This window comes from Phoenix dactylifera, chromosome 14 (genome assembly GCF_051530095.1).
Source record: "Phoenix dactylifera cultivar Ajwa chromosome 14, Ajwa_hap1_PhDact_Kaust_v1.1, whole genome shotgun sequence".
Lineage (NCBI taxonomy): Eukaryota > Viridiplantae > Streptophyta > Magnoliopsida > Arecales > Arecaceae > Phoenix > Phoenix dactylifera.
In genome coordinates, this window is record NC_143203.1 from 23,103,641 (window position 1) to 23,128,495 (window position 24,855).

At 39.9% G+C, this 24,855-nt stretch overlaps 1 protein-coding gene and 2 pseudogenes across 4 annotated transcripts; 1 reads left to right on the forward strand and 2 right to left on the reverse strand.

Moving 5' to 3' along the window:
- Nucleotides 1-1,980: 1,980 nt before the first annotated feature.
- LOC103705052 (F-box/kelch-repeat protein At5g26960 pseudogene) lies at nucleotides 1,981-6,439 on the reverse strand (annotated as a pseudogene). 2 transcript variants are annotated; one of them, XR_015973343.2, is made up of 2 exons: nucleotides 4,861-6,439; nucleotides 1,981-4,570 (listed from the first exon to the last, which is right to left on the reverse strand). The product of XR_015973343.2 is annotated as an F-box/kelch-repeat protein At5g26960 pseudogene, transcript variant X2 (transcript). The 2 variants fall into 2 exon arrangements; XR_015973342.2 differs by lacking the exon at nucleotides 1,981-4,570 and having other exon boundaries at nucleotides 4,648-6,439.
- A 3,946-nt stretch (nucleotides 6,440-10,385) lies between these two features.
- LOC103705051 (uncharacterized) lies at nucleotides 10,386-15,364 on the forward strand. Of its 2 annotated transcripts, none has more exons than XM_088710518.2 (4): nucleotides 10,386-10,703; nucleotides 14,055-14,661; nucleotides 14,777-15,056; nucleotides 15,133-15,364. In XM_088710518.2, the coding sequence occupies exons 1-4, from the start codon at nucleotides 10,574-10,576 to the stop codon at nucleotides 15,181-15,183; spliced, it is 1,068 nt and encodes a 355-aa protein (XP_088566644.2). In that variant the 5' UTR covers nucleotides 10,386-10,573; the 3' UTR covers nucleotides 15,184-15,364. The 2 variants fall into 2 exon arrangements, with proteins under 2 accessions (XP_088566644.2, XP_088566645.2); XM_088710519.2 differs by lacking the exon at nucleotides 10,386-10,703 and adding an exon at nucleotides 11,665-11,688.
- A 7,403-nt stretch (nucleotides 15,365-22,767) lies between these two features.
- On the reverse strand, nucleotides 22,768-24,150 carry LOC120112711 (transcription factor MYBC1 pseudogene; annotated as a pseudogene).
- Between the last annotated feature and the right edge of the window lie 705 nt (nucleotides 24,151-24,855).

The window sequence follows — 24,855 nt, forward strand, 5'->3', positions numbered from 1 at the left end:
TTAAACAATGCACTAGACTTTCACAAGTGTAAAGAGGTGAATGAACCACAAATTCTTGATATGGAGGTGCAACTGAATATTCAATAATTTTATCAGAACTTGTTTAAAGTTTCTTTAACTTGAGTCAGTCACTTTAATACCAATGAACTACTTGTAATGACCATATCACGTGCCTTATCGAAGATTGGAAAATTCATTTCTCATCGTATACTCCTCTTTCCTCTAGACACTTTCATCAATGACCTGAGCAAGATAATAAGCTGGCTGGTTTTTTCAAAGGTTTTTGTAAGCCCATCTACATAACTCATATCGATATGATAAAATTTGTTAAACATGGTAGTTACTACTCTCACTGCAAATTCTGGTTGAACCTAATGCCTCACCCTTAGCATTTGAAACCCTTGCTTTGAAGAAGCATATCTGCAAATTTTTCCCTGACTATGGATATCCTGAAAGGCTTATGCCATTTAAAAATCCTGGTTTGAAGACATACAGAAATTTTAGCCTCGTTTTTCATTAATCACGATAATCAACCTTACTATGACAATATTATCTGCATCAATTCTAAGAACAAATCAACGAAACGGTGGATTGATGTCAGGTTGACTGCTTATAGAACAGATAGTACAATCTATGAACTTTTTGTAACTAAAGTAGTAAATGATGACACTTGGACTCAACTGATAAGTACAAAAGCTTCAAATGCCTTAATAAGAGTAGCGTAAAATATGTATTTTCTTTTCTTTTTTTTCTTTTTAAGCATCAGCAAGCCCCCAAATCAATTGCATTACAAAACTTACCTCACAATTGTTTCATTCAAAAATACTAATTAAAAAAAGTATCTAACAAACAAGAAAGCTTAAATAAGTCTATGCAATACATAGTTGTCATCTTATCCTTATTTACTTAACAAGACACCAGTTTTAACCCTTAACCATTACCAATCACCAAAGCATCAAATCGTGAACCACTGCAATGCTATAATGAGTGGATATTTGTGAAATATGGTTCTCACTAAGGCATCAAACTGGTTTATGAATTATTTCTTGATGCCCGTAAAATCTATAAAACCTTTACTCTTTTACAACAATACTTGTCAAAACAGCTAGAATGGGACAGACTTTCCTTAGCATCATCGCAATCCTGAGATTTCCAAACAAACTCTGTTATGGAGCACTTTTAATATGATAAATACATTGTATTTTCGTCAACAGTTAATAGAAAATGGAAATTCGATGCTCGATTACAGGACAATATAATACACCCAAAAGTTCATCTAAAAAACTGGTGGAGCCGAAAAATCAGGAGCTTTATTAATCCAAAAGATCAAGATTTTGAGTACGATTACTACCATGAAATATGCAAAAACAAAAAGAGCATTGTATATTTGGTCGAACCAATTTAGTGTAGCTAGAACAAATTAAAAAAATAACACGTATCTGAAATTTGAGTGAAGTTAAATCCAAAATTGTATCTTTCCCTCTCTTCCTACTTCACAAATCCACAAAACGCAGCACAAAAGTCCAACATTGCAATGGATTTGGTCATAATCACCAAATATTATATTAAAGCAGAGACCCTACAAAACATCACCACTCATCAAATAAAACAGGAGGAACATAAACAAAGAGGGAGAGGAATGCGAAAGCTGGTGGGTTTGGTTTATCAGAGAAAGAAGAAGGGAAGAAAAGAGATGCCGAAGGGGAGGAAACGAAAGAAGTTTGGAGCAGCGAGGAAGAACACGTTTCCGGGGGGTTCGAGAGACCGAGAGAGCTCCGGTCAATGCCGCTCCGGCCGGCGAGAAGGGGGAGGGAAGCGATGGGAGGAGCTACGATTGATATCGTCATTTCTGCTACCGACTACCGAGAGCGGAGCTCTACGTAGTATGTACCTTTTGCCGAGACCTCAGGATAAGGCCGTGAGGGTTCATTTCGCATTAGGCGGTCCGGATCATTAGAGCCATTTCAAAAAGAAATAATCATGCGAAAAAAAATTCTAAATTCCTTAAAAAAATTTATTTTTAAAAATTTTAATTTAGTATAATTAGATCATCTAATTTTTAAATTTGCTCAATTAGAGCTCTGGCTATGAATTCCATCACGCTGCCATAAAGAATTTGTCGCATGATCAGAAAAGGATGATCCCTCATATGATATAATATCACAATTATGTCGTGGCAGCCAAAGAGAATTTATAGCTCGGATCTGAATTGAATGGATTTAAAAATTTGATAATCTAATTGTACTAAATTTAAGTCCAGAAGAAAATTGAAAATATGTAAATAGTTCAAAATTTTTTGAATGATTATTCCTTTCAAAACACTATACGAGTTATATAATATGATCTGCATAAATTTAATCAGTTATTGAATTGTGGATATAAATAAATATGCTAGGCAAGGAGAAGAAAACTTTCCATTCTCCTGGATCAATCTCATCGCCTCTTCCCAATGAAAGCACTAAAAAACTAGTATGGAACTTTAGCTGGCATGAACCAAGCAATTTGATGGCTTTATTGTGCTCTTATACTATGTTTGATAGGTCAAATAGGCATAAGACCTAATATTTTGATTGTTGGTTTAATGGATTGAGGGCAATATTTGTTTGCATAAGACTTTGAATTTCAATCTTTGAACCAAGCTTAAATTTATTTGAGCTTTTGGTTAATCATGGTCTAAGTCTAGCAAAATTCAAGGGTATCAAGCTCTTCAAAGTAAACCTTTTTCAGCTTGCTCAAAATTAGACTTGGTCAAACTCAATCATCAATCCAAACTTGATTAGAGTGGATTCCAAAATAGGCTTGGCCAAGCTTAGCTCGAATACTTTAACAGTTTGTGTGCATGATGTCCATTTATTTACCTTATAATGGTGCATGACATTTCACATGCTTAAGTCTCCATCGATGATCCTTCCAATATGCAAATATTTGAGAGGTAATGAATAATAGACGAGTGGCAATTTAGAAAATCTATTCTTGTATTTGCATTACTATTGTGTCTTATCTCACTATATACAAATTATCATCCCAAGATCAAAACCACTTGAAGCCGTGTGTAAATTTCTCCAAAGAAATATTCCATTAGTTTGCTCTATATATTTAAATGAAACATGATACAACATGCTCACGAGAGACTAGTGTGAGCTGCTGGTATACCAAAAAAAAAAAAAAACCATGATACATCACACCAATCCCATCATCAAAATGGAGAAGAATCGAGTATAGATCTAGGCCCGAAAAAAAGAGAGGCAAAACAATAAGTTTCTCTAAAATAAACCTCCTTACCTTCTCCGGAAGTAGATATCACCTCATGTTGATCCTATTTGAGAGTTGGACCATATGTATTATACCATTAAATTATAATTCCAAAGTTGTTCTATGTTTGTGAGGCTCCAGATTATTCGCCTTTGCGCAATTATAACTAATGAATCCTAGATATATTCTAGTTAATTCAATTCTTATTATACGGATTAAAAATAAGAAAAGTGTACCTCCCAAAATTGAAAATACATTTATTTATTTTTATAAGATATTAAAAAAAGAAATCAATCAAATTGAAGAACACTAGCTTAAGCAGTAGAACTTAGGAGTTTTTGCAAAGATTTAGAATATGGCATGCTAGGCTTGGTACAGTGGACTCGCAGGTTGAAAGGGGATTTGATAGTGATGATTAATATTGCACTAAAGAGAAGATGTGATCTTTCAACATTAATGATAAATGCTGCCGATATCCTCAAAAACTCCTTCAATTGATATGAGTGTATGTGTTGAGAAGACAACCCTTTGGTGGATTGGCTATCCAAATATGCACTTCGCATCGAGTCAACAGCTTCATAACGCTATAGCCATCCTGTTAATCTATTACTCCCGGTGCTACTGATTCTAACTCTAGAAGGCTTGCTAGCAGCTAAAATAGTATAATTGGATCGATTTGTATCTCCATAGTTTACTTATCATGTACATGGATGGAATCATTATATCTCAAAACCCATTTACATGGGATGAAAGGTGACTCATGACTATGATCAAGTGGTTGAAAGGGAAGGGAAGGGAAGGGAAGGGAAGGGAAGTAGTAATCGTCCCTATCTCTCCAACATCTTACCTATTCAGAGTGAGGAGATTATGATCCGAGCATCCATTATGTATCATGAAGGAAATCAACTAGCTGATGACTTGGCATCTATAGTATACCAATAGAGATGATAGTGAACCAGATGTCTAGATTTTTTCAATATTTGAATATATTTAAATATAGACATAAATTTAAGTATTTGACTATATCTTAATATCCTGTTTAAGAGAGATAAGTGATAATTTTAACATATTTTTATATTTATATTTATGTTTATACTGTAAATTTAAAATAAATATAAATATAAATTTTAATATTTCACCAAATGTGAGAGAAAGAGAGAGAGAGAGAGAGAGAGAGAGAGAGAGAGAGAGAGAGAGGCTCACTACTCTTTTGGACTGCGAAGTCCCCTTCTTCCGGAGGCACCTTTAAGGCAGGTGCGGATGCCCACGGGATCCGTTTTATCAGACGGTGGCCTTTTAGAAGTTTGCTCCCTGCTTCCTGTTATAATAAAAAGGCTTACCTTTTTATATTCAAAAGAAAATAATCACAACAATCCAATGATGGCACATGCAATCTTCTAAAGCTTTCTTTTTACTAGAAGAAAAACCGACATCAGTGTCGCCCACTTACACTTGCCATTTTTCAATTTCGAGTTTGAGAATGTGTTTTAATATGAATTTTATTGTTGCGAATTTCATTAAACTTCTAAACTACTCCAAAAGAGGCAATTTCTGAAAATAAATCAAATCAACAACCCCGGTCGCAAGATCCACAATCAGAATCGTCACCTCGATCTACGGTCATAATCTACGGTCGTGATATCCCCATCTCGATCCGAGGCGGAGAAAGGCATACCCGTACCACTCTCCCCGGACACGAGGCATAGCCCGACACCTCACTACGAGAACCGCAAGCACATTCACCAACCAGAATCCTCCACGTATCACGTCTCGACGCGCTCGAATCCCTCGATGGCACCTTCCGGAATCGAGCGACCGGTCCGTCCTCGCATTCTACCGGCCGGTTACCGATGCCTTGGAGTGTGCGCCGTCTAGCCCTCGACGCAAGCGAACGCGGCGCGGCGGAGGCCCCGCGGGATGCCCAGACCGCGGGTCCACTCGCCGCCGACGATGTTGTAGACCAGCACCGCCCCCTCCACCGCGCCGCTGGCGGAGGAGACGTGGGCCAGCGCCACCACCTTGTCCTCCCCCACGGTGGCGCAGCTGAACCGGACAGTCCCGCCCAACCGGGCCCGGCCCGTCACCGGCGGTGGCTCGAGACGCGTCCACTCTCCGCCCCTCCGTCCCCGCCCCGCCTCCCACCGCCAGAACGACACCTCCACCGCGTGGCTCGCCAGCACATACACGTGCGCTCCCACTCCGCACGCCCCCACCACGCACCCGCCGCCCGGCACCGTCGCCGCCTCCCGCCCCCTCACCAACGCCCCCACCCCCACGTGGTACGCGTCCATCGACCCCGCGCACACGTGCGGATCCAGGCTCCCGGCCGCCTCCCGGCCGCCGACCCTAAGCCCCCCGAGGACGTAGAACACGCCATCGGCGGCGGCGCCAACGCACCCGTACCGCCGCCTAGGGGCCTCCGCCACCACCCGCCACAAGTCGGCGGCCGGATCGTACTCCTCCACTGCGGAAGTCCGGGCGGAGCCACCGGCGACGTAGATCTTGCCGCAGATCGCGGCGGTGGCGAACTTCTTGCGGGGGAAGAGGGTCGGTGCGCGGGAGGTGATCGCGCCCGTCCACGTGTCGTACCGGAGGGTCGCGCCGTGACCAATGACGTAGATCGAGCGGCCGACAGCGGCAAGTCGAGCGTAGGAGAAGGATCCGTCGAGAATCTGAGGGGGGAGGGGGAGGGGGGAGGCGGAGGGCTCCCAGGCTGCAGCGGCGGGCTCGTCGACGGGGAGGGAGGCGGATACTAGGAGGCCGAGGTTGGAGAAGGAGACTGCATGGAGGGTGCGGCGGAGGCGGCCGTGGGAGCGGCGGAGTTCGAGGAAGGCGGGGGAATCAAGGAGGAGGGAAAAGCGGCGGCAGACGAGGGGAAGAGAAGGGAGAGAGGAGAGCGGAACCCTAGACAAACACTCCAGAAGGAGATCGTCGGGGAGGGAAGAGATGGGGGACGCGGCGGCGGCGGCGACGGAAGAGGACGGCCGGAAGTGCTGGTTTTCCGGCGGTGATCTGGCGATCTCGCGGCGGGGGTCGGGGAGGCAGGACTTCACGAGCCAAGAGAAGGTTCGAGAGTTGCAGGTCTCGGCCATGGCGCCGATTAGAGAGAGAAAATCCTGGCTGTCTTTTGAAATTTGTCAGTGAGAGATGGTACTGTTTATTAGTTGCTTTGCACCTGGAATTGATTGTGATTAGTTATTCTCCAAGGATTTATTCAATGCTCTAATGATGCCGAGGTTGAAAGGTTTTGTTTGGATTGGTCGTAGGGATGACAAATTATGGCCCCATCCATTAACGATAGGTTCGAATTTAATATAAGCAGATCTGTATCATAAATAAATTAAATTATTTTTTTATTAAATGGGTTTGATTTAGATTTAGATCTTTCGTTAAACTCATTTTGATTCTTTTAATAGTTAAATCAGATAATGACCGGACATATTTGACTTATTTAAGATCTTTAATTCATTTAAAATCTGCTTAATTTATTTATTTCATTTAACCACACTTGCTTAACTAATTTAATGCATTTAAATATATTTAACTCATTAAAACTCATTTAACCAATTTAATCAGTTTAGCCCCGTTTGATTTATTTAAACAAGTTACGCGGAGCCGATCGGATCGGATCACCTATTTTATAAATAGGTTGGATTCAAAAATATTGACTTATGTAATAAATAGATAGTTTTGGATTGAATTTTTGACCAGACTTGCATAGCTGTCATGATGTCCCCTATTAATTATTATTACATGCTACGAAGTCTTTATTTCTCGATAAGAAAGCTGATTATGGAACAGGCTCGAGCATAGAAAAAAATGTCAAATTTTACTAGGCTCGATCTGAAGCCTGATTAAAAATAAATTAAGTTTAAGCCTGAGATTGGCCCATGATTAGCTCTACTTAACAGGTGACATCATGACAGCTAATAGGAAATGGGTCGTATCTTTCGTGTGAAAGAAAAATTCACCTGCCACCAAGGTGGTAGCTCAGTTGGAACGGAGCGTTTACTTCCAACCAAGTGGTTCCAGGTTCGAAACGCGCGGGCGTCGATTAAATTTGGGGACCGAATGCTCCACGCCTGGACACGGGGTCTGGAAGTACTACTGGTCGGCTGATAGCCTGGGTGGTGCCAGGTGTGACGTACTCACACGGAGGGTCGGGTCGGATAACCGAGCCGGCTCACGGGTGGGGAGGGTATAAGTAAAATAGGTCGGCGTGCCCAACACACGATCTGGTTTGCCCGCATCGAATATTCTCCTGGCGGGGTGGGGGGCCCAGTGGGGGCTGCTACGCGGGGTTGGGCTTGTCCCTTCCTCCCCCCTGCTCCCTTTTTTTTTTCTTTTTTTTTTTAGCAAAAAAAAAAGAAGAAAAATTCACCTCTTTTTGCATGAATCCGTTGTTGGATAATCCATTGCACAAATATCAAGGCACTCCAAACTATCCTTTATCCTTCTGTACAGATCTCAAAATAATTAATGGGATTCAATGATAGATTTGAGCGAAGAAAGGTAAATCCTTCTTTCGCACAAAAGATACTGTATAGGAGGCATACCGAATTTTGGTATCCCGAACCGACCCCATACCTACACCGGGTGTATCGATACTATATCTCTTTATGGTACCAATATGGAATCCGACACTCAGGCGATGAATTTTGGATATAGATGAATGGTTGGATGACTGGGATACTTAAACCAGTTTTTAATTAAATCTAAATTAATACCCTGTTCCTTTGGCTCTACCTTTTTCTTGACATTCCCAACAGCGGGCAGGCGAAGGAGGTGGCGAGTGTGCTGACCTAAAGGTGAAGGAGAGAGGGGGAGCTTGTGATGAGGGACATGGGGAGGTGGAGGAAGGCAAGCGACCAAGGGCGGAGTCAAAGGGGAGGAGGTGCAGGTAGGGAAGGGGAGGAGGTGGTGCATGGAGAAGGAAGGCAATCAAGACAAGGAGCGGTGAGATTTTTTCTTTAATCGTTTGATAATCAGATCATTTAATAATAGATAATTAAAATATCTTTTTCAATGAAGGCCAAGATTTATTCTCTTTTTTAAATAAAATGTTATATAAAAGCCCCATATTGAGACCCAAATCTCATATGATAAAGTTCTGGATGGACTCATTTTACAGTTTGCAGCACCGAGCATCTGGCAATGCACATGAGGAGCTGATGGGTATCTCTTTTCTAAAGATTCAAATTTATATTTTTGTTGGATGATGAATACAGATCTTATCTCATTTGCAAAATTCAATTGTAATATAGATGTTACGTTTGCAATAAAATTATTGCTATAGTTTTTTTTTTGTAGTTTTCAATCCTAGTTATTTATAATATTGTAACTTGATGAGTTAGTCGAAGGTCGATCAATGGTTGAATTGCTAATCTGTAGTTGGTCTGGATGGTTGATATAGAGCTCTCCTAGCTTGTATCTTAGGATATCTCGATTTCCCATTTAACTCCACCGATTTTTTGGTTACATGAGATAGTTGATGTCACTTAGGTGTTCATATTTGGTGGTAGAATGATCGAAAGTATGGATGATAGGAATTATTCTTTGGTGATCAATTGATGGATGAGTTTGGTTGTAGATTTATTCTCCATATTATAATTTGTCGACAATGTTATGTTGTTTCTTAAAGGATGTAGATTTTTATCGACCATATCAAGAATGGAGGCATTATTTTCATGTTTATATAGTTATGTACAACCCAGCGGAGAGTGGTAAATAAATTATTCCTAGCTTGTTAAAGATCAGAAAGCAAAATATAAGAAAATTGACTAAAAACTAGCGAAGATAGAAAATATTAGAGACCATTGAATTGCACAATGCAGCATGTGAGATTGATGTATAAAGATAGATACCACCTAAGGGTTAAATGATGGGCTAGCAATCAAAAGTTTGACAACTATACTTTACTAAATTTATTTCCATGAAGACCCTCTTTGAATATGGTGATGGTTCATTTACAAATTGAGGAACTACAAGGTTCTAAGGAAAAATACATAAAATACCAAATATGGAACCTGGTGGGTTAATAGCACTCATCAGCAAAATATTTGGCTTCATTGTTTTAATCATTACAGTCACTTGTTAAGATCCTCATGATTGTGGAAAGTAGGGATGCCCTGGATAAGAAGTTTTAGTGAGATAACTGTGAATCAAAACTCTCTTAAAAGGTGCATCAAATGAATCACATCCTATCACTCTCTTTTCGGAGTAGATTATTCTCAATTCTCCAAGTGCCTTGCATATACTATTACTAAAAGGAGGTAAAATGAAAAGGATTTCACTACAATACTGCTAAATTTCTAGCAGTTTTAAACTTGTATTACTATTTTCAGTACAATTTATGCCTCATTTATTTATTATAAGCAATTCACCTCGCAATACATTAGTCAGGGAGCCTCATCAATCTTGTATGAGATTATCTTTTTATTACAACAGAAAATTGGGAGATTTTGACTCTCTCCTAATACGACCACATATTTAATATTTTTGATTTTAAATATCAAATCAGAGTTCTATTATTTATTCCCTACCCTCAAGTTTTTTTTTTTGGTATGCAAGTGCATGGTGCAAGCTGGTAATAATACTAAAAGAAGCACGTTTGCCAGCAAGATAAACCTTGTCCTTTTCATAAAAAATTAGCTAAAAACGCAATCCAATTAATTTCACTCAACTGAAACAAACGTAATCCAATTAATTTCACTCAACTGAAAACTTGACCATCCCACCATGTATGGTCAACGCCTCCATATCCTTTTCCCCACCGTCCAAAAGTTTGTCCTGCGGCCATCCCACTTTTGGACGGCCGAGATCTCTCCATCATCCAAACCCAGACTTAACGTTCTAGAACGTGCGAGTGCCATCTCCATTGATGCCAGCGAACGGTCGCGATCTCTTCCAAATAAGAAAGTACTCCTACTTATCACCCTTCGTTTCACCGTTCGCGTACCTGTCTTACGTGGCAGTTGGTAATTGACCGCCATTAGCGATAGGCGAATCCTCTATTGCCACGTAGGATAGGTACAAGGACTGTGACAGTGACGGGTGATGCTTGCCACTTTTCCTAAACCGAATCAAATTAAAAATAAAATAATAAAACAAAAGCGCTTTCGCTTTGCTAATCTTGTCGGCTTCTCCGTTTTAAGGTGGGAGCAAGTCTCCCGTTCTCCGCTTTAGCCCTTTCGCCAGAAGGAGAGGAGAGAGGAAGGGAAGAAAAAGAGAGAGGCGAGCGAGAAAGAGGGGGGGAGAGGAGAGAAGGGAAGGAGAAGTCGGTCTCTTTCTCTCCCTCGCATCTCTGCTCTCTTTCTTTGTTATGCCGGTGGAGGAGATGGAGTCTCCGGCGAGCTGCTCGGCCGGCGCCCAGAGGGAGAAGGAGGTGGTTTTTGACCTGGTGGATCCATTCCTTGTGGAGTCCCTCGAGAATCCTCGCCATCGGCTTTCCGGTTTGTGATCCTGATCCTATCCTTGTTTCTTGGTTCGATTCTTGTTTCTTTGAGAAACTTGGTGGTTAAGGTTTGGATTCTAAGGGATTTGATGCCTTAATTTCGGTTCTTGGCTTGGTTTCTTTGGATATGTTTTTATTCTTGCACATCACCATCTTTACTTGTTATTCATGCCATCTCTTCTTATGTTTAGGATTTTAGGATTTTAGGGTCTCCGTTGTCGGATCTTCTTGATGATTGGTGCGATCTGAGGCGGGTTCGATAGATGGGGTCTCTGGTTTTTTTTCCTTTTTCCTTTTCTTTTGCCTTTTATTCTCCTAGGGGTGAGATTGCCGAATATTGGATTCTTTATGGGGAAATTTCGTGGTTGGGGCTTCAAGTTGTTTGGGTTTGTTGTTGAATGCATTGAATTGCATCGGACGTGTATTGTCTTTGTTGCTGGTGATTGCTGGGATCTGCTTCTTCGTGTGTCCTGTTTGAAATTGGGAGTTAGATTTCAAAAATTCGTGCTTTAAGACATCTTCTGTGGTGTAAACCGTATGGATCTTATTTAATGCTTGATATAACTTATCTTCATTCATTCCTGAAGATAAAAGTTTCTCGGAAAAGATGAGAGGAAAAAGTGGATTCTCTATCATCTGTTTCATGAAGAAACATCTGCCATAAGATGGATTGGTTTTAAAAGTGCATAAGTTCTAGGTCTGGTTAAGTTTATGCTGTGCCATTTTAACTGAGAGGACTTCTAGTGGAGAACAAGGATTTATGTGGACGGGCCATACTTGGATGGATTTATTTCTGGATTGGGCTTCATTTAAGAGGTCACAGATAGTATGGTAACAATGCTAAACCTATTTGTTTAGGCAAGATCATAATCATCTCTTTAAATTTGGGCTCCACTTGTATTATGTGAGGCCAACTTCAGCATGGAGGCACGAGGCTTGTTGTTGCTGACGCTGCACATAGGCAGAGCCGAGCACATCTCTAGGTATTGTTTTTGCCTTCTTGGATGTGTGGACCCCATCCTCTGGCTGAGAATTACCATTATTTGAGTCATAATAAGCATTATGAGCACTTTAGCTGAGGAATTACTTTACTTGATTATGGTGGTTGAAGAACCTTATGAGTGAGCATCTTGTACTGGTCATTTTCGGACAAGTAATATGCTTTGGTGGGACAAGTTTTTAGATGCTGTTAGTTAAAGAGTGATGCTTTCTATTGTATTCCCTTCATTTATGTTATTAGAACTATGTATCTTGAGGTGAGTCATGGCAGTTTCAATGTCCATTACTAGAGTTATGGCGGTGGGAGATAAGTCTTTGGTTTTTGCAGCAGAGGTGATCTTGGAAGCTTTGTAGGAGAATAATGGAGTGAATTTCATATTATAATATATTTTTTTAATGTTTCTCCCACTTACCTATATTAGTTTATTTTTTATTAACAATGTGCATCACAAAATGAAGATATTGTTCACAATCTCCCTTTGACTTATCAAGCTGACCATGTTGTTTGGATCTTTCAGGTTGCTTCAATTGTTATTACATGAATTTCTGTGTGATTTCTCTCATTTGTCTGCATCCTTTTTATCTTGACTATGTGTTTTAAAAGTGGTGAATTAAATAGTTGTTTACTCTGAATAGTAATGTAATATAAGAAAGATACATATGCACGGACATATTATATCAAGAATTATATAAATCATAGCTTTTCAGTGGATTATAACGTTCTTCATTATACTTATACTAGTACATAAGCATCACATTTTGATGATCGCTTCTGAGTAGGTATATTCCTATTCTATTTTTTTTCCATATGTTCTTTTTGTGGATTGGGACACTTTCAGCAATACAGTACAAAATGAGAAATATGGTTTGAAATAGTGGATGTTCTTTGGACTACTTAAAACTGTTTCCTTCTGAATCTACTGTGAATTTCTATGCTTCTGAATGTATTGATTGTTCAGTTAGTCTGAACTTCAGGTGGTGGTGGAGTGAATAAAGTGTACAGAAGTTTTAACTTTGTTGTCATTTTTTTTCTCCTCTATGCTATGTTTCAACAAAAAAAGGGAGAATATAGGTTTGTTGAGGTATTTATTTTGTTTTTTATTAATTTATTGTCTATTTAATTAAGAGTAGACCATTGTTATTAGGGAAATCACATTTATGTTGAGATGATGGAGTATGTAATGATACCAGCTAGAAATTATCTTACAGACATATCTACTGATGGATCTCTAGCTTGATATTTTTGCATTTTAAACATATATGCTGTAATGTGTTCATAAATGGTTCAAGTATTCCTATGATTACTATTTTTTGACCTTCAGACATGGGGCCACATCATTGATTTGTACAAGTATTCTATTTTTCACTAATTACAAGAAACCAAGGTTGTGAATTGCTCTAGCTTTGTGGCATATGTCAGCGACACCCATAGGTGCATTGATGACATGTATATATATATTTTTTAGGATGAATATATTCTTTTTGTGTTAGATTGTGAGCTCCTTGTTGAGAGCTTTTCAGGATTAGTGAAGTGAGACACTGCACTCCTAATTAAGATGGCAGCCCCAGATAAGATTTTATTTTCTTCAATACAGGTATTTGTACCTGCTAAAATGATCCTGATTTCTTGTTCCCAAATATACTGAATTATCATCACATCAATTTTCATCGAGCTTACTTTTCCATTCTATCCATTGGCTAGTTAAACCCATTCTAAGCTACTATAGTTAGATTGCTATTCCTTAAGTATTAAAGTACTGATGTTGCACCATGCTGGTCATAGCTGGCAGGATATCTATCCTATTGTGCTGTGCCATGGTTCAAAAAAGAAATTGGCATGTTGGATGATAGCAAACCAGCTATACTTTAGTGATTGTATTTTAATCTTGTACTGTATATTTTTTCCTGCTGTATGGATGACTTGCAAGGCAAGAGTCTGATTAGTTTGAGTCATTCTTGCTGTTTTTATTGCTACTTTTCTTTTTCTCTAGTAATTCCCATTGATGGAAAGAAAGAGGGCTAAATGCACTAGTACCATAGACCCAAAATGTTTGCTTCTATTTGTAACTTCATCAAAATTTTGCAAGATTCGTGATTGCTATTGACACATGTTTGCATGATGCTTCCCCTCGGACACATCTCTGTGGAAATTTTAGTTAACGAACTATGAATCTACACTGTTGCACCTCTTGATGTGGTTGCATTCTGGGTTCACACTCCGACATTTGGGGAGAACCTGAGTTTTAGCTGAATGGTTGGAGGTGGGGGGGATGGCATTAAGTTCTTTTTCTTGCCGTGTCTTTTTTATATATCGATGTACTCTGGCTGATTATTTGTTTTTGAACTGTAGTTCTACGGATGGAGTTGGATATTCAGAGGTTCATACAGAACTCTGATCAGTATCAATTTGAGTTTCAGCATCTTCCAACTTCATATCTTAGGCGTGTTGCCCATCGTGTTGCTCAACACTATGGTTTACAGACTATGTCACTTGACAGCATTATAGATGGTTTGGGTAGCAGAGTAATAGCAAGGAAGACACCTGACAGTAGATTTCCAGCTGTCTATTTATCAGAAGTTCCTGTAAAACAGCCTGAAAAGGAGATGACTGAACAAGTTAAGATTGCTATTCGTCCGAGGTCCAGCAAAGCTTCCCCAAGTGATGCAGTTGAGCTAGGAATTAAAAGATGTGCAACGAGAACTGTGGAAGAGCGGAAGGAGGAATATGACAAAGCTCGGGCCCGTATATTCAATGTTTTGAGCAGTCCAGAAGTAGAAGGGTCATCATCTTCAGCTGATGGGAGAAGCATGTGTTCAAGTAAGGATGAGCATGAATGTCATAGGATTTTAGAAGAAAATGAAAAGACCAATATAAAAGATAGTGCTTCTAGAGTTGCCATTTTTAGAGACAGGGAAAAGGACCGTAGTGATCCAGATTATGATCGGAGATATGAAAGGTATAGGGCCACCTACACAAGAACTGAGCATTTCATTTATTTCATCTCAATCAATAGATCTTCTTCTTAGTCCCAGCTATCAGCCATTCTGAGAGTGGCACTTGAAACTTTGCAGGTATGTTAGAGGTCTCAGACTTGGCCAGGATTTTGGCTTGGGGACATGTTGTGATGTTCTTCAACCTCCATTCCTGCAGTATGAGGCAGGGATTTCTCAGTTTGGTCAATTGCCAAGGAACCAAATCCCTATGAATTACAACCTGTCTAGCCCAACTATGAACCCGTATTGTTCTTTTGGATGCAATCAAACCATCACCGAGGGTGTCTATATGCAGTGGCCCAACCCTGCTATGATGTATGCGAACTCCTACGAGCATTTCAGACATGCTGTTTTCCAGGTAGTTTTTTGCTTCTTTTTCCTTGATCATTTTGAGTTTACTGTCAGTTTCTAATAATGATGTTTTGCATGTGCAGGTTCCATCTTACCAGCAACCTCTGAGCTTTGAGCATACACAGAACTGCTAGCAGACAGGGAAGTTGTGTGACAGATGTGTTTCTTTAGATATAGTAGAGATATTGTTCAAGACTGTTGAAACTGTTTTCTTTTCAACTCTAGGTTATATATATTTTTGTATGTGGTGCATGAAATTGACTCAATTACTATCATTCTGATTAATTTTCATGGAGCATGCATTCTTTGGATTTATGGCGCTATTCTATTAATTCTTTTGTGAGTTTTTGCAATTGTTTGCCATATAAATTTAGAGGCCGTATTAGACGTGAACAAGGAAAGATGCGTGGCTTTAGCTTTTGACAAATTAAATGGTTGAGATTAGAAGGGAAGAAACAGGTGATGTCATGACTATTTTAATGATTCGCTGTAATAAGGGAAACATAGAACACTAGATACTGTTAACTCAGTGTCCTCGTGGAACTCTTCGAGCATGCTCGTAGAAGTTTGCAACCAGAACCTGGAATGCTCGGTATAAGATTATAGCAATGATCTTAGTGGAACTTGAAGGGGTTTGACAAGGAGAGGAAATTCTGTTGAATCATGATCCTCTGAGGTGCGTGTTTTGCACCGGAGAGCGCTTGTTGTACAGCCCCAGATGGCTACCACATCATTTATATCGGAGATGGATGGTTGTGACTTATCCTCAGCAAGTGTTGTGTTTGCTGCCCATGGCAGCAATCTCTATTTCCAAGATGAGTCACAGCCATCGGTCTGTGAGATGAATGATGTGGCGGCCTTTGGAGGTTGTACAACAATCTGCGGTGCAAAAATGTTTACAGCAGGGGATTCTGTGAAGAACTTGAAAGTTGCAAGGAAGCAGAATGATGCTACAATGACATGATATGTTGCTAGAACTAGTTGAGAATCTGGAGATACACTTTGATGGTTACTGATTTGTTGCATTTGTCATGCATTTGCTGGATGAGGTCATTAGCATGGAGAGGTCAAGCCGTGCCTGTTGATAAATTTGTATGTTTAGCATTGATCAATGTTATCTAAATCGTGGTTCCATGCAGATATCTCTGTTATTGGTGAGTTCCGACAGGTCCAGAAACCGCTTGCCACTTGCACATCTTGCTGCCAAGCAGATGAAACTAGAGCATATTTTGCTTATAATTTGTTTTGGTAAAAGTGTCCTAATTATTTAATGCAAATGTCAGATAATAATTGGTTATTTGACTGTTGATGTCATCTCTCTGTGTTGTAATGGCTGTGGTTTGTCTACCTTCACCGGTTGTGGGTGGTATGCACAAATGACGGCACGGTTGATGGGCATTATAGATGAAAAAAAATTACCTACGATCGAATCCAGAATAACGAAAGGATTATCGTTTCTGGGATCTCCGCACTAAAATTGGTTAAAGCTCTCATATTCTAGTAGAGGAATGATGGGCAGAGGTTGGTGATTAGATTTAATGATAGTATAGAATTGTATCAATAACTCCAGGTGCGCTATTCGAGAAGACGCCACATTGTCAGTGTCCTAAGGTTCAATGTCGTAGGCGTACGGCATTTATTTCGGATGCTACTCGACAAGTAGTGCTACCTATATGGATTTATAGATATATTAACTCTTGGATGTTTCTTATTGGAGGATTTAAAGGATGAATCTCAATCTCAACAGCAACCCTTTATGCTTCTTATCGGGTGATTCAAGGGATCGCTCGTTTCCTAAAAGATCGGTTGTTGAGCCGAGTAAAATATAAACAAGGCATCGACTCGATCTTTGCTGCTCGAGGATGTGAATCTCGGAGGGCCGCTGGGTACAGCAACCGCTGCAGATTGACCACAAAGTCTGCAGTTACTTAAAATGACTTTGCCTTAGACTCTCGCCCACAAATAATTATTACTCTTATGAACGCATTTTAACGACGCTGCCACTCTATTCTTCGCATCAAATATGCCATATGATGGCCTTGCAAAAATACCGGCAAAGCACAGTTGCGGGCTGCGAGCAGAAGATCAGGAGCACATTGACCACTGGCGAAGCTCTGGTTCTTTAAGCTGAGAAGATAGAAAGTCTCTGAAGCCGGGAGGCAATATGCATCTATATGAAACTGTAACGGGAAAGGGGACACATTATTGCTATTTATTCTACTGTTCCCAAAAGGTTCCATGAACCAGAACGAAACCACATTGGAATACTGAACTAGTACTGCACACCCATAATTTTCGAACACTCACACAATCCAACAATCATGACATTGGGGCCTTGACGACATCGCAGCCACCCACATCCGATGATCACAAGTTCTGCATTCAGGAGTTTTTCAACTGGGGGAAGAATCAGGGAGAGTGTAAATAACGTTGAGTTCATCAAAAGTTCGGAAGTAAGTTAAAAACTTGGAATCGTTATATACTTGCATACGAGAAAACATGCACAGCCGAGGTAATGAGATGGCATTTGCTTTGTAAGGCATGAAAAGTAATAATACTGAATGGTTACAGGTCATTTTACCACACTGGAACAGTACACATGGGGCAAACGGTAAAATGTTACTTCGATTATTTTTCAAAGTTACAGAATATTATAACTATCTCATCCAATATGCAGAAATTTGATTTCAAGGGCTTCGAAATTGCGACATAAAGAGCTCATTTGCTACCAAAAGTAAGAGCTCATCTAGTGGATCTATACCAAGCTTAACCACAGACCACTACATTCTTATCATGCACTCACATATTACTATCGTTATCAACTATGTTTCATACGTCGTCTGGGTACTGATAAATGACACATGAAGATGGTTTCAAAAGTGAATCCAATGAGCAATAACAAGTTAATTGAGTGATAGTTTCCAATAGAATTTGACGAACAATATAATTTGATCAGTGTAAAAGCTACAAAGGCTTAAAGATATACAGCACTAGAGTTTCATGGAATATATATTTCTCCTCATGTAAACATGAATAAAAGAAATTTCAGTCCAGCATATTTGGAGATTTATCATGCATCCAAGAGATGCCCACCCTTTAAACATGTAGAGCCTAATTTTTTGACAATTTGGGAACCTACAGTTCAATGACGTCATGAAAGGCAACTGTTGCTAAACTGCCTCCATGAAAGCAGCTGTTGCTAAACTGACTGAATTTCTTGAACCCTTCTTTGCTCTTATTGAGCTAAAGATCAAGAGAGTTCAGCTCAATTTAACTTCCTCATTTTTGCAAGGCTTTTTATTTTTTATTTTTGTTTCTGATTGGAATTTAACATTTTATTATAGAGATACATATCAAGAGAGGAAGAATGGAAAATAGATGTGCCACATACGTTCAATTATTATTCATTCAATAAGAGGTTATTGAATTTGATAGTTTATATAATGAAATCACTGACCTGATAATTGTGCTATCTATTCCCAATGCAGACCTTTCCAATGGTTTCAGCTAGGTCAGCTGTTGATCTACACTTAGGACAAGGCAATGCTCTCCGCTAAAGTTATGTGCAACCTCATCCTTCTATGTCTATAGTAATTGCCGACAAATAAGTTATTATATACATCCTGATGCTTTCGTTCGACAACAGTTGTTCACAATCTTGCCAAAGCAGCCGCTAGGTTATATGTCATGCCCATTCCAGCTAAATTTGATCTTTTCTATAAATCCTGCAACCTCCCCTTAAATCAGTGCCCCTCTCTCCCTCTCTCATATTATCAAGTAAATATAAGAACAAGATCATTAACTTGTGTTGCTGAATCCACCCCTCAATTCTGAGCTTGTTCCTGCTTCCTTATCCCTGTATTGCTTCATAATGAAACCCCTCTAATTTATATTTAATCCTGCTTCTACTAACTTCCACCCTCTAAATTTGGAATTCATCAGAGCTCACCACATATGATCCATTTAAGCTGCCCATAGTAGAGCAGCTTTACATGAAAAATGCATAAATCCAAAGCGCAGGAAACATGTCTCACTCCTAGTTGTTCTTCCATTAGCTAAAAACATTTTAGTTAAAAGGATCTAAAAGGTGAGATTTGTTATTGTCTGCTCTTAAATACAAAAACAGTTCTTACCTGGTTTAAGTGACATTTCTCGACATGGGTACATTCATCATGACTCGTTGGGATAGGTAATATGTAGCCAAACATATGGAGAGAATCATAATCATAACTATCAAACTTTATCTACAACCATTTAGGGTGGGCATGACAAATGGAAAGCATCAGAAAATAAAACTCATGTCTTCTTCATATTGGTCCCAGAAAATCTTTTCTGAAATACATTTCAAGATTGATCTTGAAATATGTGGATCGACTTGCCCTATCGATGACTGGCATCAATATTCAGTGCAAACAAAGAAAAAGTTGGTCTTCAATAAGCAGACATTAATGCATAGTTGGTTCTCTTATGATACTGTCCCAAGTTGGTTAAGATGGAAATCTTGCTAAATGAGCTTTAAAAAAAAATCACTGAAATAAGGGTAGAAGATCAAAGTAATTATTGTATATTTCCTGCTTAAATAACAACAATTAAATAGATATGAGTAATACACTGACAAAAGACCAAGATGAATTTATCCCCAATCAATCCACAATGATACCAGAAGTTCATGGAAGTTAGAATTGCATCTGAGGTTTGGTGATTTAAACTAATCAACAAGCTGGTAGTTAACATCCATCACTATGCTTCTCTAAGAAAGAGAAGCAAAAACTCCACTAACTTATTTCCTAGTGTCTTTAGCTCCAAGCCAACCCGAGCACGAAGTCATGGTCCAGATTTTATTCCAACTACATGCCTGAATGTCATTTGCACACCAGTTCCTAGTGCATGGCTCAGCTTTCCTAGTGCTACGTACGAAGACACATCCCTGGGCACACTTGGTCTCCCAGCCACACTAACATGCCAACGAGGCAGATAATCTACATTAAGAACTCTTGTTGCTCTTGCAAGCTCCATGGAAATCCTCATTAGTCAAAAAATAAGGGGCTCACCCTCTTACAAAGGCTACTTGCTCTGAAATAGTAGTTCAGGTTTAGGATGATGCAAATTGGCAGGCATTAAATCACTTGTATGTTCCTAAACTGTTCTCATTTGCACACACAGTAAACATCTTATGCCTTAGCAATCATTGGTATCGGTTAGATTCCTTCCAGTATCTCAAATAGCTGGCATAATGTTTAAGTCTCTTGAGTGTTCCACATACTTGTATTTCATAAGATTCCTCTGTTTCCAAATTTAAAAAACAAGAATGCTTTGTGCTCCTACATGTTAGCAAGCATAGTGATCAGAACCAGTTTTTCACAATGTAACTAGATGAATTCCACTGTTTTGAGTATTGATAGGTCAAAATGCACCTTTGACTCTACCACAATGCATTGGAAGGAAGTCCATACTAGGCAAACTGTATGTGGTTGCTTTCAAAACCCACACCATCATCCAAAATTTAATATCTGAATATTGATAAATTAAATAATACTCCAATAGGTCATATATAACGATTTATTAAGTGATAAAATATCCAACTGTCACGATCATGAGCAACTGAATACCAAATATATACAGTGACTTAGAGCATACTGAGGTGACGGTTGCCACATGCAACCCTTTCATTTCCTAAATGAATCTCCAAGACTGAAAGAACTCTCTATTTTTTTCCAAGAATTATAATTAGATCAAGTAACCTTGAACCTACAACTACCATAAGCTGTCAAGCTCCATTTGTTTATAGTAGCGATAAATTAAAACACTCTACCTCTTTGACCATTAGTGCTGTGCTTATAGAGACCCACATCCGCCGCTAGTTAGGCACACTGAAATCACTTAAACTCCTTTACTTAAAACTTGGAAGTAACCAACTCATATTTAAGCAAGATAATTTTCGGGAACTAAGAAAAAAGCATAATAGGAAACAAGCATTATCCCATTGGTTTGACATTGGGTTAATGCAAGTCAGGATCTTATGTAAAAATTGAGATCAAGGACAAAAATCCATCAAGTTGGACATTATGTCATTTAATTTTTGACACAATATATTTTATTTTAATAAAGTATACTTCTGTTTCATGCTTGTGCAAATGCTGGTTTATATATCAAATCTCAAATGAGCACTTAACAAGATGGATAACTATTTACTGCTTGAACTCAATTTTGAGCAAGAAAGCTAGTCGATCTAACTTGTAATTGCACATATGCATTGAAGAATATTATTTGAAGGTCAATAAACCTATTCTTATTTGCTTGCAATAGCATAAGTGGACAGCATATAACCTAGACTACTTTCTAGTATCTGTTCTTGCTCTAGTGACTAAAATGTCAACCGAACAACATAAAATCTGGGCTACACACCTGAAAATTGAGGTTACAGATTTTAGGGAAAAAATGTCGAAACACTGAGACTGGTAACGCCCCAAACAACTGTTATTGATGCCATGTTTTTAGAGTTTTGTAAGGCTGCAATGGAAGGAAGTATAACCTAAATGTTATCTGAGATGCTATGAAATTGATCCTATACTCTGTATGTTTGTTATAAATGTTCTGCTATACTGTGCTTCAATTTTATGGCAAGAAAACAGAGGAAAGGGTACATAACATTGAAGATCGACAGGAACATCCTAGTTCATATATCTTCCATCCTGAGAGTACATGTTTAACACAGAGAATAATAGCTGACCATGAAGTAGAGAAATATTCAAATGTTAAAAATACAAAACAAGAAATGAAATGAAAAAGTCAAGACAAGTGAAAACCAACTTCATGAAGACTATGCAAAGTTCTAAATAAATTCAAACATCACCGAAAATCAAGCGTATGCAGAATAATTCTCGATAAAAGGATCAATTGGCCTAGATGAACATTTTGGCATGGGTGTTGTTCGCATATGCTTTACCTGTATCAGAATGTAACATCTACGTTATGAATTAAATGATATCAGCATCATCAACAATACACCTTGAGCACAACCAAACTCTGTCATATTGCTTCTGGTCGAATCTGTTGCACTGTCTCTTTCAAATCCATATCTATTCCTAAGAATTCACTGGAAAATTCCATAGAAGACCACCAATGAATTGTTTTGACTGACAACTATTGCGTTATGGAAGTTTATATCATAGATTTCAATATAGATATGTAAAGGATAAATGGCATGGAAATTCTTGAGCTAAACAAAATTAAATTTACAAATTTGTATTTTTGAACCGTTGAAAGCACCTAAAAGTAGGAGGAACTACCCCGGTAGGACTTCACTATCACATTCAAATAAAAAGAGCAAAAGCCACCTGTACGGTAAAACATTCAGACAATATTCATAATTTCCCAACAGAATTTTCAAGTCAAGCAATTCAGAGCAATGGAAAACACTAAGTAAATGGAAGCTAACACCGTTCAACTTTACAATGTTTAACTCTACAAGGCAAAAGCTTAAGAATGAATCAAAGGTGCACAAGTCTGTGTAGACCAACCAAATAAACACTAATTAAGCATTCCCCTGTCTTCGATGTGTTTCAACGAGGAATGTAACCTTACTTGGCCAAGAAGACTACCATCGCTTTTTCCTTAACTATCCACAGAATGAAGCAACCAGTTTCAATCAAAACCCTAATTCTGATACTATCCCCAATTATGATAGCCAACATTAGATTGGAGATAAGAAACTACACTGGAGCTCCAATACGTAAGTCCATTCAATTTCGAGGCAATATTAGTTATAACTACCTACTGATCACAATAACAAGAAGAAGAACAACAACAAGAACAAAAATAAAAACACGAACAGAAACAACGACAATAGAGATGGCAATCACAATGGAAAAATGGAAAAAGAAACCCTCCACGAATCCCAGAACACTTTTCTTTTGTATCCTTTATACTCCCTCCCTCAAAACCTCAACCTTCCCCATATCCCGACTACTTATGATTAGATGTAGAATGAGCGAAGACTACCTGGGAGACTCGCTTAATCATCACCTGTGGGAAAAAGAGTCAGCTCCCTCCTTCCGCCTCCCCTCTCTCCCGAGTCCAATTCCTCCACCCCATATGAAGAAGCCGCCGGCGGGAAACCCATCCCTATTTCCACTCCCATATGTTGCATCCCAATCAGCGGTGGCGACAGGAACCGGTGATCGAAACCCCCACCACCACCGACGCCGCCGCTCGCCACCGATCCGAAATGCCCCATCTGCCTCTGATAGTAGTACTGCTGCCCGATCTGGTGGTGATGATGATGGTGGTGGAGTGGGTTTACGGGGACAAGCGGCACGAAGGACGGGTCGGGTCCGGTGGCGCCGCGGGGGCTGAGGAAGTGGTGGGGGACAGGGCCGCTGGCGAAGAGCTGGTGGTCCGCGGCCGAGATGTGGCCTCCGGCGAGGGCGGCAGAGGCGGAGGAGGAGGAGGAGGAGGACTGCTGCATGCGTTTGAGGTAGAGGCGGTACTTCTGGAGGTGGCTGGCGACGTTCTCCCGGGTGAGGCCCTCGACGCCCATCAGCTGCATGATGGTCTTGGGGACGGCGTTCTTGATCCCCAGGTGGGCCACCGCGTCCACGAACCGCTTGTGGAGCTGCGGCGTCCACACCAGCCGCGGCCGCTTCAGCGTCCGCGCCGCCGCCCCCTCGTCTCCGGCACCGCCTCCGCCGCCGCCGGAGTCTGGGTCGGGGCGGGGGGCGGCCGCGGCGTGAACGGGGGAGGGGAGGTCGAAGGCGAGTGCGAGGTCGGCGGTGATCAGAGTTTGTGAAAGGGGCATCAGCTCTTCCGGCTTCGGCAGCTCATCCTCCCAGCTGGCGAACCAGTTGTTGTTGCTATTGATATTCGACTCCTCCTCCTCCTCCTCCTCCTCCTCCTCCGTTCCTTCTCTCATCCCTACCATTCTTGATATCTCTACCATTTATTCTTCTCTCTTGGTTGATGGAATTTGGGGAGAGAGAGAAAGAGGGATTCGCGGTGGATATCTTCCTCGTCTTCTCCGTCTGCTCTTCTTTCTTTTTGTTTGCTTGCTTTGGGTTTCTTCGTCTCTCCTGATTTATCGCGTGAGATTTATGGTTAATTTCCTTTGGCACGTGTGGAGATATTTGCTGTTGTGCGAGGGTGGTATAATAGTATGGCGTTTATTTTTTATTTTATTTTATTTTATTTTGCTTGAAGGGATGCACCATACAGGCTAAAAAGTCAAAAAATAACATGTTCAAAGCGCACCAAATAACTCTTACTCCTTCATAGCTATATAGAAGGCGATCCAATATGCTGCTTCATTGACTTTTTTATATACATGCTTCCCGTGCGAGACCATCTCGTCGCAGACTTGGCACTGTAATAATACTAGTGCAAGGGGCATCCGTTGCATGGAAATAATTAGCCTTATAATAGAGTTTCTTTTTTGTTCCTTCTTTAACTATTTTTCAGGTGAGGTTTAAGGTGCAATGGAACTACCCTCAGTGAAGTTTATCCACGAATCCTACTTTCCAGTCCGATCTTTAACAAATGTTTGGTGGAATTCAGAGAATTAGCTGTTAAGAATCTTTTCTAAATTACAGTGCAAGAGTATAACATAAAAATATTTAATCTTTCTGCCTCAATTATTGGCATGAATGATGCATTTCGATCATATGAGTGAGAATGCAAAGCACAAGCTCTGGGCATTCCATCATGCATGTTAAGTGTGGTTGAGTGATGAACATTGTCCCTGGATTTTGCCACAACGCTAGCTCTCTGTGGACTCATCTAGTTAAGTGTAGCATGAAGCCCACAGAAAAGCA

Excerpts from the sequence above, each read along its gene's own strand:
- LOC103705051 (XM_088710518.2), top strand. The coding sequence starts at position 10,574 with ATGCCGGTGGAGGAGATGGAGTCTCCGGCGAGCTGCTCGGCCGGCGCC. Across the intron at positions 10,704-14,054 it reads TCCTCGCCATCGGCTTTCCG|TTCTACGGATGGAGTTGGAT; the intron begins GTTTGTGATCCT and ends TTTGAACTGTAG. Across the intron at positions 14,662-14,776 it reads TATGATCGGAGATATGAAAG|GTATGTTAGAGGTCTCAGAC; the intron begins GTATAGGGCCAC and ends GAAACTTTGCAG.